This window comes from Penicillium subrubescens (genome assembly GCF_028828155.1).
Source record: "Penicillium subrubescens strain IBT 31985 chromosome Unknown utg000007l_segment0_segment0, whole genome shotgun sequence".
Classification (NCBI taxonomy): Eukaryota; Fungi; Ascomycota; class Eurotiomycetes; order Eurotiales; family Aspergillaceae; genus Penicillium; species Penicillium subrubescens.
In genome coordinates, this window is record NW_026643157.1 from 744,053 (window position 1) to 758,698 (window position 14,646).

Sequence of the window (14,646 nt, forward strand, 5' to 3'; positions counted from 1 at the left end):
CAGCTATGAAGCCCCTGTCGCGTCAATCAGGCACTGGATTATTGCTCCATATGATCGCCGTATCTCCCACGTGCAATGTTTTGTCTCCACTGGCACGCTTTCATTGACAGTATTGTCGGTGCTCCTAGAATACCTCTCCCCGACGAGTAAATAATATCCCTGCTTAAGAATCTTCAAAGGTGCGTCATGCTTGCAGATATCTCCAACCCCCTTGAGGTGGGCAGACATTTTGTTCCCGACACGTATGTATGTCTGGACGAGCTCATCGTCTAGTGGTCGGTCAAGACGAAGCCAAAGAGGCTCATCATCAGAATCATCCGGAGCGAGATCATCATTTTGCGAGGTCTGATCAGCTCTCACTGGACCAGAAGAGTTACTAACCGCGCATATCGAAGCACTATATGCCCAGAGGAGTAGTGTTGCAATATAAACGCTGAATGGTTCTATGAGGTTGTCTGTGCTGAAGCGGCGGACATGCCATAGCAAGGCACCGGCATGTACGACCGAGAGTCGGGCCTTAAACTGATCACGAATAGCCCATTGGAGGACCTGGCTACGCGCATTTTCATAATTGTATTGGTTGAAAGGGATCGAGTTGGGCCATTTCAAAGTGTGCAATGACGGGAATTTTGCTAGTGTCTGAAAATGAGCGATCGGAGCGAGGAGGATCAGTCGAGAAAGATGCAGATATAGAATGGTGGGTTCCTCCCAGCATGATTCAGCAGATTTGCTGTTGGCTGCCCAATTTAGAACATCGAGTGAGTCGCAGGCCGCGTTGCGCCAGTTTGACGCTGTTGTGCTAGATGGGGGCCACTCCTGTGCTGGATTGGGCTCGCTGACCAATGCTTGCATCCTGGATGTAGGGCTCCAGTATGAAAGTCGCATGCGGCTTTCGTCGACGACTTCTGTGGTCCGTCGGTAGATAGCATGAATGAGCAGAACATGGCTAAATTCGCTAAGGTGTGGGGCAAGCCGCTTCTCAATATAGATCATGTCGATGGCATCCACGAACGATACTATGTTTCAGGCGGGACTCGTCAGCTAGGGGGAATTTGTAGGGAAGCCAAGTCGAGATACCGCTCGTACCTGAATACCTCTGAGCGAACTCGATGTTTGCAATCGATGGCTGCTCCCATGCTACTTCATGGCAGGGCAGCCATTTAGCGGTATCACCCAGCTTCATGATGTGCTTGCAATTCGACTCATAAGAAAGCATTGAATCCAGAAGCTGCAAAAATGTCAGGAAAATGATATCTGGGGATCATTTTTTGCACTTACCCATATCATCATTCCCGCTCGGAGCCGTGACTGGGCTTTTACCCAAAGCTGCACATCTGTAGCGTCTTTGATCAACGTAGGAGCGCCTAATGATGTTGACACTAGGTTGAGATATGAACACCATTGCGTTAATTCAGCACGCTCAAAACCGGCACGTCGTGTAATATATAGGGTGCTACTATGAAGCATGAACAGCATGTGCAAAATCTTGGCTTGAATGAGTGGCATGACCTCGTCCACCATCTCCATTGTGATATGCATATCCAACAGCTGCATTGAACTCGCATCTTGGGGAATATTTTGGTAGTGACTGAGATGATTTGATAGAGTAGTTCCCAGTATTTCCATCAGTGAGTTCTTCCATTGCGTCCCTAGCGGTGATTGTAGATACGCTGCCCCAGCACCAGCAACCGCAATGCACAGAACTAAGTGGGGCTCATTGCTAAGAAAGGTCACTCGATTGATGAAGGGGAAGTTGGGATGCAAGTGTGTAAAGTAGAGGTGCACGCAGAGCCGAAAGTACTCTAGCGGCGGAATTTGTGGCTGTGTTTTTATCTGCTCTTGTATGCTCAAAACGACGTTGGAATATACCTCTAGTGTCAGCCAATGGTCAATGGATGTTGGGATGTTGCCAGTAATGCTGGCAGATGTCGAGAGATCCGACGTCGAACCATCCGGCACTACCCATGAATTACGAGACCTGCGTTGAAAAGGAGCTCTCGATGCAACCCCATGGACATAGTATTTGCTTTCAACCGACCCTGATGTGCCCGTTGACAGCCCGTCAAGGAAGGTTTCCGGTGACCTTGGCTCTCTGACCCCTGCGTGACCTTCTGGATTTTCCCAGGAACCTAGCTGTGCGTGAGCAGAGAAGAGTTGTCCGGGATTTTCAGATGCGACTTGCTGTTCAGTGCCAGCACTGAAGAGCGTGGGCATCTCTGGAAGATCCACCATATTGAACATCGGCGGAAACAACTCGTTGTCCGTGATATCGGCTAGTTGACTTCCCCATTCTTGGAAAATTGTTTGGCCCGGTGAGAGCCAATTTATTCCGGACATGAATTCAGGACTGAGGGCCTGTCTCGAGCCAGTTTCGTACATGAGGGGGATGCTGGCATTGATGGAAATCTGACAATGATCACTTCTATTCACGGAGACTCCCGACTCGAGCAGATGTTGAGTGCTATGCTCGTCATACAGCGCGGCTGTTTGCTCGAGCGACCCAGATATAGCTTTGTTGGCGGCTAGGTCATCGGGACTCGTGTTGGGGTCGGTTTCAGATATGCCTTCCTTGTCAACACCACCTAGCTTCCCGGTCGGCAGCATCCGGTACTCGCAGCGGAAGCCTTTTGATTCGCAGCGAGCACAGGGATCTTCTCTTGTACAGCGGATTCGACTTGTCGCACATTGCACGCATGCCCTCTTCGAAAGGGGTTTCGTAGTATTGGAATGTCGCTTCTGGGTATGGATCCCCGCATGACGGCTTAGGATGTCCCTAACGGTGGCAGATGGTCAGTTCCAACCGGTCAACCTCATGGGGAAGCTGTTACTGACATACGAGAGAATTCCTTGCCACAAGTATCGCACGTAAATGGCTTTTCCTGAGTGTGAATTCGCAGGTGTCTGACAAGATGCTCTTTCCTCGCAAAACGCCGACAGCAATGGGTACAGGCCAGAGGTGTACGGGTGCGCCTCGAGCCCTCGCCAGCGTTCTGCTTGCCGGCAGTGGCAGGTTCATCCTCATCCATGGGATGGCCAGTCTACGAATGGCAAATGAATGGAGAGGGAAGCGAAAGAAGCAAGAAACTCCCCTGACTTTATTACCACGGAGCACTCCACGTCCCTGCGGAGATCTGGGCCTCCCCCACATTTTCGGTCCGTTCTCCGGAGACGCTCAAGGAATACAGCCAGTGAAATCCCAAGAAAACATGCATTGGTGGGAGGGAGAAATGAAAAGAAAGAAGAGCATCTCAAGTATCCCAACAAGGTTGATGGCTGGATTTCTATCTTGTGGCACATTATTTTCGGTTACTTGTTATATGATCCATCCGCATTGATTTGGGCTAATTCACACCAACGATGCACCTGTATCTAATTACATGCTTGAATTCTCTTGTCTATATACAGTCGACTCGGGAAAAGACTGGCATGGTGTCAATGACGCAGTCAACCTCAATGTTTTGGCCACCTTCCCAGGTTTCTTCTCCAGAAAATGCCTTCCACTTCTCACCAGCAGTCAGACATGGCAGATAGACCATCATCTTGGTCAACCCAGGTGTCAGGACGGGGCAGCACAAGTACCGATCGCCATACATATATTGATCAGTCACGTTCCAACAATTCTCATCATCCGGAAACTCGTAGAAAAGAGTCCGCATCACCGGTGTCCCCTTCTCGGCGGCGGCCTGCATCAGTCGTCTGGTATAGGGTCGCAGCTCCTCGCGAATGAGCATATACTTCTTGCAAATCTCATAAACCTTCGGCCCATAAGACCAAACCTCGTTATCGGCACCGCTGCAACAAGATGCACCTCCGGTCGTGCCTTGCTGAGGCTGTCGAGGCTCACGGTCACCGTGCAGGCGCATAACGGGGCAGAAGGTACCCCATTGGAACCAACGCACAAATAGTTCGCGGAAGTGCGTGCTATTAGGATCGCCTCCATGGAAGCCTCCGATATCGGTGGTCCACCAGGGGAAACCGGCAATACCCATATTAAGGCCCGCAGCAAGCTGGTTCCGGAAGCTGCCCCAGGACGAGGCGATATCACCACTCCAGACCAGCGCGCCGTACTTTTGACTGCCGGCCCAAGCACATCGCACTAAGTTGACAACATTTGTTTCGCCTGCACGGGTCATCCCTTCATAAAAGGCCCGGGAATAGTCACTCGGATAGATATTTCCAATAGCAAGGTTGGACCCAAGGTGATATCGGTAAATGTCGAAATCGTAAGCCGTGTATTCGGGCTCAGCTTCGTCAAGCCAGAAGACCTTAATTCCGTACTTTTCGTAGTAGTTTTGCCGTGCTTTTCCCCAGACGTACTCTCGCGCCTTGGGATTTGTGGCATCAAAATGAACAGTCTCGCCTTCGAAATCCATACCAGTTCGAATACCGCGATCTACACGAATAAGAAGGCCCTTTTCGCGCATCTCTTCATAGTTCTCTGATTTTTTATCGACGGTCGGCCAGATGGAAACCATCAATTCAATCTTCATCTCTTTCAACTCCTTAACCATTGTGGCTATATGAATATCTCTGATTAGCGGCCTGGAATTATTGAAGTTTGAATTAGAGACATACCTGGATCTGGCCAGTATACAGGGTCAAATTTCCACTCTCCTTGCTTAGGCCAGTGGAAGAAGTCAATCACAATAAGATCGATCGGTAAGTTGCGGCGCTTATACTCCCTCGCCACACTAAGAAGCTCTTCTTGCGTTTGGTACCGCAGCTTGCACTGCCAAAATCCTAGGCCGAATTCTGGCATCATAGGGACTTTGCCTGTGGCGTTGGCATAAGCTTCTTCGATTTCGGAGGGCGAATCTCCTGCCACAATCCAAAAGTCCATAGCTTTAGTTGAATAGGCCTCGAAGCTCATGATGTTCTTCCCCAAGACGGCACGCCCGATTGCGGGATTGTTCCAGAGAAAGCCATATCCGAGGGACGATAGTGCAAAGGGCACACTGGCCTGGGAGTTGCGATGAGCTAGTTCCAGATCATGGCCTTTCAAATCGAGGTATGGCATCTGATACTGGCCCATGCCAAAGATCTTTTCATTTGGGTCGATGCTCTCCAGTCGCAGGGTGAGATGGTAATCGCCACCTAGGATGGGTTTGAATTCCCGAGCTTCAACCTCAATGGCGCTGCATTTTGGATCGAGGATATCCCGACGAGTGCGTGTATACTCCTCAAGCAGGACTTTGCCCTTGGAGTTGGAGATAGTGAGCTTTCCAAATCTGGAAATCACAGCCCGTATTTTGCCATTGTTGATGCTTGCAGAGGAGGAAGAGATGGAGATCTGCGGGCCAGTAGTTGAAGCGGCTAACCTCTCGCCGAGAGCCCAACTCTCCGTCGGCATGGTGGCGCATTTCGTGGCTCGGATTCGAAACGCGTTCTCGCCCCATGGCTCAATCCAGAGTTGCTCAGAGTCGTACTCATACACCAGTCGGTTTCCTTCTTCACGAAACATCCTGCGAGGGAATCACAAATAGCTTTTCCACGAAATAACTAGTGAAGTGCGCAAAGATTGTTCGTTCTCTCTGGTCCATTCTTATGGTTTCGTCAATCTTTATCCATTGTGTCTCCTACGCTCTCCACCCCCGCCGGAATGCCAAGTAGCGGTGGCATAATAGCATATGCTTCTGGCTCCGGAGGAGACAGGATGATCGTATTGCTTTATGGAATACCCCGCTTCCTTCCCAGACACAAGATCGAGAAAGAAGGGGGGGAGGTGGGGGGGGGGGGGGCGAGATTTTTAGAGAAATTTTGTTGATCGGCTAACTAGTAGTTCTCCGCTTAGTTTCGACCCTGCGCACCGGCATTGTGTATATCTTTCGTACTAAGGCCCACACCCCCTGCAAGCTTAAGGGCTTCTAGATTGCCATTTCGGGCGCTTTTGGGGTTACTCAGAATCTGGTGAGGCGTATACCCCTAACCAACCTCATTAGCAGCTAGATCCCTCACCCCAGTAGGAAGCTTGTATTCAATGGCTTCGAGTTGGTGACTGTGGCCAGAGGGATCCCTATCAACGCGAGTAATTAAGGCCTCTCCGCACTTGGTGATAACTTTGATCTTGCAGGGGCAAGCAACAAGAGCCCTTGATACTCGAATTCGCTTGCGATTGTTCCGGGGTAACCCTGACTTGGATAGGATCCTTACGCCAGAGACGAAATCGATAATACGAAGTAGTATGGGTTTTGGCTGCATTCTTGCGATAATGAACATATATGTTGTCGAGAAAGGGCCACAGTCTTTCTAACTCCGAGCCAGGGAAAGACAGTTTAGCGTCAAGGCCAAGGTTGAAGAGTTCCATTCGGCGCTCGTTGACGTTGCTAGGCAGCGAGCTAAACATAGTGGAAGTCGGAGCCATATTGGGATGAAAATGAAGATGGGTGAACAGCTTCAATTAGTCGGCGACAGCGAGGTGGAGGCGATTTGGACAGGGCAAATGGGCCTGGGGATTTTGGAGAAGCGAAAATACATTGATTTAGGTGGAATTGCCTTGGTCAGAAAAGTACAGTAGCCTGATTGGCTTATTCGAGGTCATAGCGCGGGTCCCCTTGTGTCACTGTGCACAGTTTAGAAGGTTCCCTAAATGACCCACAAGATTTTCATTATGTACATAGCTCTCTAATGCCTTCGGCAGTGTACATACCAGCTGATTTTCCACAATTATTGTGGTGAAACTCGGTCAAACGAGAAAACCAACCTATAATGAAGTAGCCAGTCAAGTGCACTTGTCCGCCCTGCTCCCCATTGCCAAGAGACAGGGTCTGTAACTGATACATTCGCTGTTCCATAGGAAGTGTTTGTGTTTAAGCAAGCATCATGATGTATCCTCTCCGTTAATCTCGAAAAACCCGAAGTCCAATATAAATTATCCCAGTTGATAATAAAACGCAATGTTTCCTATTCAGGTGCACAGAGGTGTTAAATAGCAGGTGGACGTCGCCCTCGGGACACAGAAGCTGCAAGCCTTTACACCCATTCTTGTTATATAGTCACTAACTTCTTTCATTCAGCATTCGTGTCACCGCTGGCGATTGACAGAATCCTTTCTGCTTGATACAGTTTCCCTAAGACCTCACCACGCGTTCCCAAATTCGTCTTGCGCTGGCCTTCTGCTTGGCCTCGATCCCAGGTACCTTCGGTCACTTTTTTCCCCCGCAATTTATCAATAATGGCAATGTCAGCGAGTACTACGAATATGTCCGCGAAGACACGCAGGGTTACATGCCCTGGAAAGGAAACTACAATAGTGATGACTTCCGCTGCAACACGGGTTCTTTCCAGTTTGCCGGCCAAACCGACGTCAACAAAGTGAAAGCTGGCGACCAGATCGGATTCGCCACAGACTTTGGCGTTTTGGTCGGACACCCTGGGCCTATGCAAGTGTACATGTCGAAGGCCCCGGGAGATGTTCGAGATTACGACGGCTCTAGTGACAGGTTCAAGATTTGGGAGCTCGGCCCGACCTCTTTCGGTAACGAGAGCATTCAATGGGGCGTGACTGGGAAATCGAACTTCACATTCACCCTACCGAAGGAGACTCCCGCCGGTCAATATCTCGTTCAGATCGAACACATTGCGCTTCATGGAGCTGGGGAGTTTGGCGGTGCTGAGTTTTACTTCAATTGTGCACAGATCGAGGTTGAGAGTGACAGCACGGAAACTCCGGGGCCAGTCGTTAAAATTCCTAGTGTTTATACTAGATATGAGCCTGGCATTTTGTTTTACATGTATCGTGAATATTAGAGGAACTATACCATGCCCAGGCCCAACGTCTGGCCGCCCAGTATTGGTAACTCCATCTACGCCGAGGGTGTCACTGGCACACCCACGGGCACTTGGTCGGCGCCAGCTGTGACTCCTGTGATCGGGTCTGCAACAGCCACGTCTAGTAGCCAGGTGACTGGATACTCTACCTCGTTGGCCGCATTACAGAGAGTCCAATCTTCCTCTAGCAATGTCCTCACCACTCCTCCGGTGACATCTGAGGTCGCAGCCGAGACCACATCTACCCTGAGCTCATCAAGTCAAATCACCGACGGTGATTGCGGGACAGTCACGGTACTACCACAACCACTACCGCCATACCTGATGGTTCTCTCGCCACACCAGAGAGTGCTTGTGTTCCTGACAAAATCACTACTACAACCACAGTCACGATTTTTACAACTGGCAATTGATCTCGCTACTGGCTTCTTGGAATATCTTTAGAAGTTTCAATTGAAACTCGGCATTTCGTTCATGTGTATTCTGGGACAAAAAGCCATATGTGTTGCATGAATTGTTGCTGGGGTCTGCCCCTTGGATCATTCAACCATTTTGTACAAAATTTATTACTGTACTTGCCTTTACAAGATGATTGTCGCATAGATTGGTTCTATCGTCATGCTGATCTTGATGATTTGCACCACCTTTGGCCAACTATCTCCATTTTTGAACAGCTCCATACTTTTTCTTAGCCCAAGCTGTGAGCGAAACATCATTTGTACAGTATCCTAGGTACCACCAAGGTTATACCTTTCGGGGTTATTGTAAGATAACAGGCCTTTATTTTAAGGTATGTATTTCAAACAGTTCAAATCCACGACCGCAAAATTCTCTGATCCTGCTTTCAATTTCGGTGTAAGCTTTATGAAATCATTAGAACGTCGTAACTCAAGAATAAGCATTCAATTGGACCCGTTGTCATGGGCATACCGGGCAATTGATCGACATGGCCCGGTGCTTACGGTGGGACGTAGCTGATGAAGATTCATTGGCGAATGCCGTGAATAAAAAAGGACATAAGATAATAATGTCGTACACATTAACTAAGCTGCCTGGTCAGGGCAATGGTCATCGTCAAGTGACAAGATATTACCAATCCAAGTTTTATTGGGAATGTGGTTGACTACTTATGAACAAACCTCGTATGAAGGGCGCATGGACACAAGGAGGCATAAATAAGGATTTCGGGGTTGATGCTTATCAATTCAAAAGAAGTCGTATTTGGGGTCCACCTACGTAGAAGGATGGGTTGCATCGGAGCATAAGCAGACGAATAATAATGAATAATGAACCAGATGGTCGTATTATGCTTTGGTCGAGCGTGTCAGCTTGATCTTTCAAATCTATCCGTGCCGGACCACATTAACCAACCATCGGCCGGGCCTCAGCAAAGAGCCCCAATGGGCAGATCCGGAGCCGGCCTATAAGCCCTATGCCAATTTCCCCTGGCCCATGCCTTGGGTTTCATTGGTTCAGGACTTTGATTTATGTATGTATCTCTCGACGGGTGTGGCCCTTGCGTGATAAGGGTTGATTTGAGTCTTGGAAATCTCCTGCATGTATAGATTGCTGTTGTGTACTGCACCATGAATCGTGCTACAGTAAATCATTAGATGAATCTTGGCTGGCGATTACAATTCAATTTTACATGAAAATCGGACTCTGGAATCTCAGTGAATACCGTCGATAATCTTCAAGATTGACTCATCACATCCACCTCGTAATTAGCTATCCCGACCGAAATTGCTGATGACAGTTGAAGCCGATAGGACGGGAGAATTGTTTCAGCCTGACGCTTAAGTCCGCGATCTGCCAAGCGCCGTGCCGAGTTCCCGGCGCACAGCCAAACGTGGCTTTGTGCCGTGCATAATCTCATCACGTGGCGCACGCTGTTTGCGTCATAGTTTTGTAACGCGACTCGTGTATTCCCTGCTAGTCTCTCACGCCCTTCGACAAGGGGGACCTCTTTTTAGCCGGGTTGGACCGCCTCCATAACGATTAGCTTTGACGGACGGATCTAAGGAAACATTCTGCGATGGCGTTGGCCACGATACCTGAATCGATTCTCATTTTTTTGCCCCCATGTCCAAGTAGTACCTGAGCATAGCATAAATGATAAATGATTTAATAATGCATGGCCCATGGGTCGGCACTCGGGATCCACCTTTTTTCTTTTCTCCGTTCTTCAAGCTCGACCATTTCTAAGCAGAACTAGTGACCAACGGTGTTTCTCGTTGCTGGGGGCCATAATTTATTTCCAGCCAGATATGCACAGTGGACACCTTTTTATGTAGTTTAATACATTAACACCGGCGTACATTACTAAATCCGACCCTGGATCTATGGATGAAGTATGAAAAAACAGAGCGCCACCAATCCAGGCCCCATTGCCTGACTCGTAGCAACTTCCATCCATTGCCATCATTAAAAGGGGCCCTTGGTCCTGTTGCTTCCAGAAGATTTCTTTATTTTTTTCTACGACTATATTTCGCTATCTAACTCACTCACCTCATAATCGCTAATTCTTGTTGTGGTGATTAACTCGACTCCCTCTGCCCCAAATCCGGTTATTATCTCCTCCCCGGCCCCCGCAAACGGTGCATAACTAGGGTTTCCTGCTATCCTCCAAAAACCAAACATAACCCCCGCGCATTATTATTTCCTGGGGGGCTTCTTTTCCTGGTTCTTATTTAACTATTTCTCTGCGTCATCGCAGCTTTCCCACCTACTGCTGCTTTTCCTTCTCATCGCATCCCACGACTATACTATAAATCGAAACTATCTTCCGAAACTCGATCCTCGCACGTCTGCCCACTATGTCGGGCTTCGACGAGAAAAACGGATCTGAAAAGATCGAATCCAATCTCCCCACCTCGATTCCTTTTTTCCGCCTGGTCTTCGATCAAGGTGTAGTGACACAGCAGATCGCAAGCCATCCATACCCCGGCTCCGGCACGGAAGACGACCCTTATGCCGTGACTTGGATTCCTGATGACCCTCGTAACCCGATGGGTTTCAGCCAGGTGAAGAAGTGGACGTTTACTGCTGTGGTGGCTATTGCGACGCTGGCTGTTGCATTGGTCTCTTCGGCCTATACTGGTGGTGTTGCGGAGATTGAAAAGGAGTTTGGCATTGGAAGCGAAGTTGCTACCCTTGGTGTCTCGCTGTTCGTCGTTGGTTTCGCCGTAAGTTTCGCTCCGGCTTGCTTGAGATTGACAATCTGTAGACTTAGTAACTAACATGTACCAGATTGGTCCCCTGCTCTGGGCTCCTCTTAGTGAATTGTTCGGTCGTCAACTCCTCTTCACTACCACCTATGCCGCCCTCACTGCATTCAACGCTGCCTGCGCCGGTTCCAAGAATGCGTATACCCTTATCATCCTTCGTTTCTTCGCCGGTGCTTTTGGATCCTCGCCCCTCACCAACGCTGGTGGTGTCATCGCCGATATGTTCTCCGCCAAGCAGCGTGGTATCGCCATGAGTCTTTTCGCCGCTGCGCCCTTTTTGGGTCCCGTTCTGGGCCCGATCATCGGTGGTTTCCTCGGTATGTACGAGGGATGGAAGTGGGTCATGGGCTTCCTGGGTATCTTCTCTGGTGCTGTCTGGATCATGGGTTCTCTGTTCATGCCCGAGACCTATGCGCCGGTGCTGCTGCGCCGTCGTGCTGAGAAGCTCTCCAAGCTCACCGGCAAGGTCTACCGCAGTAAGATCGATATCGACCAGGGCAGACTCTCGCTCAAGGAATCGTTCAAGATTGCCTTGTCTCGTCCATGGATTCTCCTGTTCCGCGAGCCTATCGTCTTCCTGCTGTCTCTGTACATGGCTATCATCTATGGTACTCTGTACATGATGTTTGCTGCGTTCCCAATTGTGTACCAAGTCAACCGTGGCTGGAACCAGGGTATCGGCGGCCTTGCTTTCCTGGGTATCATGGTTGGAATGTTGATTGCCGTCGTCTACACCCTATGGGATAACAAGCGCTATATTCGCGTTCAAGAGAACCATGGTGGGTTCGCACCTCCCGAAGCCCGTCTTCCCCCGACGATGGTCGCTTGCATTGCGATCCCCATCGGTCTGTTCTGGTTTGCCTGGACCAACTACCCCGATATCCACTTCATGGCCAGTATCGCAGCCGGTGTGCCCTTCGGTTTCGGTATGGTCCTCGTTTTCCTGGGTATCATGAACTACCTAATCGACGCATACACCATCTTCGCCGCCTCCGTCTTGGCCGCAAACTCTGTCATGCGATCCCTCTTCGGTGCTGCCTTCCCTCTTTTCACCACCTACATGTATAACAACCTCGGCATCCACTGGGCGTCCTCGATCCCCGCTTTCTTGGCGCTCGCTTGCGTGCCCTTCCCCTTCCTGTTCTACAAGTACGGTGCCGCCATCCGCACTCGCTGCAAGTTCGCCGCCCAGTCCGAGGCCTTTATGCGCAAGATCCAGGAACAAGCCGTCACCACGCCTGTCGAGGAAGAAGAGGAGAAAATTGAGTTTGACCGCACCGAGGCTCCTGCCCCGCACGATCCTTCCCTGTCGAGCTCCTCCTCTCACAACGACGCCGAAGAGGAGCCCATTGCGACTCAACGGACCCGCAGCCGTGCTCACTCGACTGCATCTGCTCGCACTATGGGCTCGCTGGCTCGTGTGCCTACCTATGAAGGAAATCCCTACGTTGTTGACCGTGTCAACACTCGGGAATCCTTCAAGGCTTAAAAACCTTCATAATCCCCACTCACATCACATTCTCTCCACCACTCGCCCCGCATTATCCCCTACTCTAATCCTAGTGTCTACTCCGTCCCTCGTCACTTTTATACCAAAAAGTTTCCTATTAGTGTCTTTTGCATTGTGCGGTGACTATACTCCCGCCTGTTCGCATTTTGTTTGATTTTGTTGATACCTTATTTCCCCATGTGTTTACACTCGGGAACGATTTATGTATTTACGGGCTGCATCATTACCTGCATATAGATCTGGAGTTGGTTCCTGGATATGGCGTCATTTGTTGATTTTTCCAATGATTATTATTTCCCAGAAACTGTGCCAATTTAGCTTGTAGACAGTACGTTGATCAGATTATTTATAGCAATCAACTTCATGGCCAGATCGCAATCTCTCGGCGATCTGATCTCATCCCAGCAATAACTTTTGATCGGAAATTCACGGCATTTCCGCGGGCCGACTGCCGAATCACGAATCACCCGCCATGATGCAGCTGACTGACTCGCACTCTGAGTTTTTTAATCGCTGTCAGCTTTTTTCTAGTCATAGACAACCTTTTTTTGTTGATTTACACTCTTCTTTCAATCTATACCCTCATAGACCTCTTTCGTTTCTTCATTCTTTGAATTATAGTATTCCCCCCACTCGGAAACACCTTCCGTTATCGGTACTTTTCGTTTCTCCCTTATCGCCACAGTCGGACTAGTATACCTGAGTCACCCCGGGTTTTTTTGTGCAGCTGTGGTTGTACCAGGTCATCACTCATTGTACATGACGAGTGTCTGAGGAACCAGAGATGAGTCTCTTTCAAAGGGGTCTCAGCGCCCATGTGTCGACGTTCACGACGCGTCCCCGGCCGATCAACCCCAGCATTCGAGCGCCGCTACGGCGGGTGCGCCAGCCGCGACGACACAAATCCTCCGATGCCCCAACGACGCCTGAGACACCCGCAGAGAGCAAGATTAGCTGTGATGGGGTATCGACGAATGCGCCTGCAAAGTCCGCCCCGCCAAATATCTCGGATTCTGCCTCAGCCCAGCCTGTGAATACTACCGCGGCAGTGACAGCCGCCGGCGCAGCGACGGCTCCCAGTGCCGCGAATGCGGTGGTGCGGTCTAAAGGACTACGCGAGATCATAAAAGCCGGTCCTTTGGGAAAGCTGGGCAGGTGGTACTCGCGCGTGCAGGAGCGGAAGCCGTATGCGACGCAATTCTACAGCTCCATTGTCATATATTTGTGTGGAGACTTGAGTGCCCAGCTGATGTTTCCCTCGGAGGCACCTCCACCGGCTAAGTCTGCGGAGAAAGATCCCAAGGCATTGGGGGATGAGGATGAAAAGGAGGTCAGTCGTGGGGGTGGATATGATCCATGGCGGACGGTGCGACACCTGATTGTGGGCGCTGGATCGAGTATCCCGTCATATAACTGGTAAGTCTGAGCTATCGCAGTACAGAGCGCTCGATCAGGAGTGTTTGCGAAAACTAGAAACGCTAACCTCAAATCTCAGGTTCATGTTCCTCCACAACCACTTTAACTACCCATCCAAATTCCTCTCTGTCTTGACCAAAGTCGTCGTCCAACAAATCTGCTTCACCCCCGTCTTCAATACATACTTCTTCAGCATGCATTCCCTCCTCGCAGGCGCCTCCCTCGAGGAAACATGGGAGCGCCTAAAGAAGGCTCTCCCCGTCAGCGTGACCAACAGCGTCAAGCTCTGGCCCGCTGTCACTGCATTCAGCTTCATGTACGTGCCAGCTCAGTTCCGGAACGTCTTCTCGGGCGTCATTGCTGTTGGCTGGCAGACGTACTTGAGTTGGTTGAACCAGAAGGCTGCGCGTGAGGTTCTGGCGGAAGAGAACAATATTCAGAGTGTGCAAGCGATGGCTGGGAACTTGGTTCCTGCAACGGCTGCGGCATAATATAAAGCGGTTTAGAAGGGTTGACCTCGGGCATTTTGTATAGATTTTATGTCCTGTCACTGTCGGCGTTTGACTTTTTTGGCGATTTCTTGGAGCGATGCATTGCATGTTCATTTGATAGATACCAATCTTCGACCATAAATATAGAGTTTCCTTTCTTTCTTTTCTCAATTAACTCTCATTTTGACGAAGATTTAACTTCAATGAAGTAATAACGAGGATCAGCCATAAGCCG

At 49.8% G+C, this 14,646-nt stretch overlaps 5 protein-coding genes across 5 annotated transcripts; 3 read left to right on the top strand and 2 right to left on the bottom strand.

Moving 5' to 3' along the window:
- Positions 1–3: 3 nt before the first annotated feature.
- N7473_010030 (uncharacterized protein) lies at positions 4–3,026 on the bottom strand (the record flags this gene model as incomplete). The annotated part of the gene is made up of 4 exons (XM_057155969.1): positions 4–1,016; positions 1,087–1,228; positions 1,279–2,773; positions 2,833–3,026. 4 exons carry the CDS (start codon positions 3,024–3,026, stop codon positions 4–6), a joined length of 2,844 nt encoding a protein of 947 aa, XP_057004624.1.
- Positions 3,027–3,395: 369 nt separating this feature from the next.
- N7473_010031 (glycoside hydrolase family 31 protein) lies at positions 3,396–5,461 on the bottom strand (the record flags this gene model as incomplete). Its single annotated transcript, XM_057155970.1, has 2 exons — positions 3,396–4,516; positions 4,576–5,461. 2 exons carry the CDS (start codon positions 5,459–5,461, stop codon positions 3,396–3,398), a joined length of 2,007 nt encoding a protein of 668 aa, XP_057004625.1.
- Positions 5,462–7,224: 1,763 nt separating this feature from the next.
- On the top strand, positions 7,225–8,211 carry N7473_010032 (lytic polysaccharide monooxygenase auxiliary activity family 9 protein; the record flags this gene model as incomplete). Its single annotated transcript, XM_057155971.1, has 2 exons — positions 7,225–7,730; positions 7,767–8,211. The coding sequence occupies 2 exons, from the start codon at positions 7,225–7,227 to the stop codon at positions 8,209–8,211; spliced, it is 951 nt and encodes a 316-aa protein (XP_057004626.1).
- A 2,372-nt stretch (positions 8,212–10,583) lies between these two features.
- N7473_010033 (MFS transporter) lies at positions 10,584–12,483 on the top strand (the record flags this gene model as incomplete). The annotated part of the gene is made up of 2 exons (XM_057155972.1): positions 10,584–10,952; positions 11,017–12,483. The coding sequence occupies 2 exons, from the start codon at positions 10,584–10,586 to the stop codon at positions 12,481–12,483; spliced, it is 1,836 nt and encodes a 611-aa protein (XP_057004627.1).
- An 805-nt stretch (positions 12,484–13,288) lies between these two features.
- Positions 13,289–14,411, top strand: N7473_010034 (Mpv17/PMP22 family protein; the record flags this gene model as incomplete). The annotated part of the gene is made up of 2 exons (XM_057155973.1): positions 13,289–13,920; positions 14,000–14,411. The coding sequence occupies 2 exons, from the start codon at positions 13,289–13,291 to the stop codon at positions 14,409–14,411; spliced, it is 1,044 nt and encodes a 347-aa protein (XP_057004628.1).
- Between the last annotated feature and the right edge of the window lie 235 nt (positions 14,412–14,646).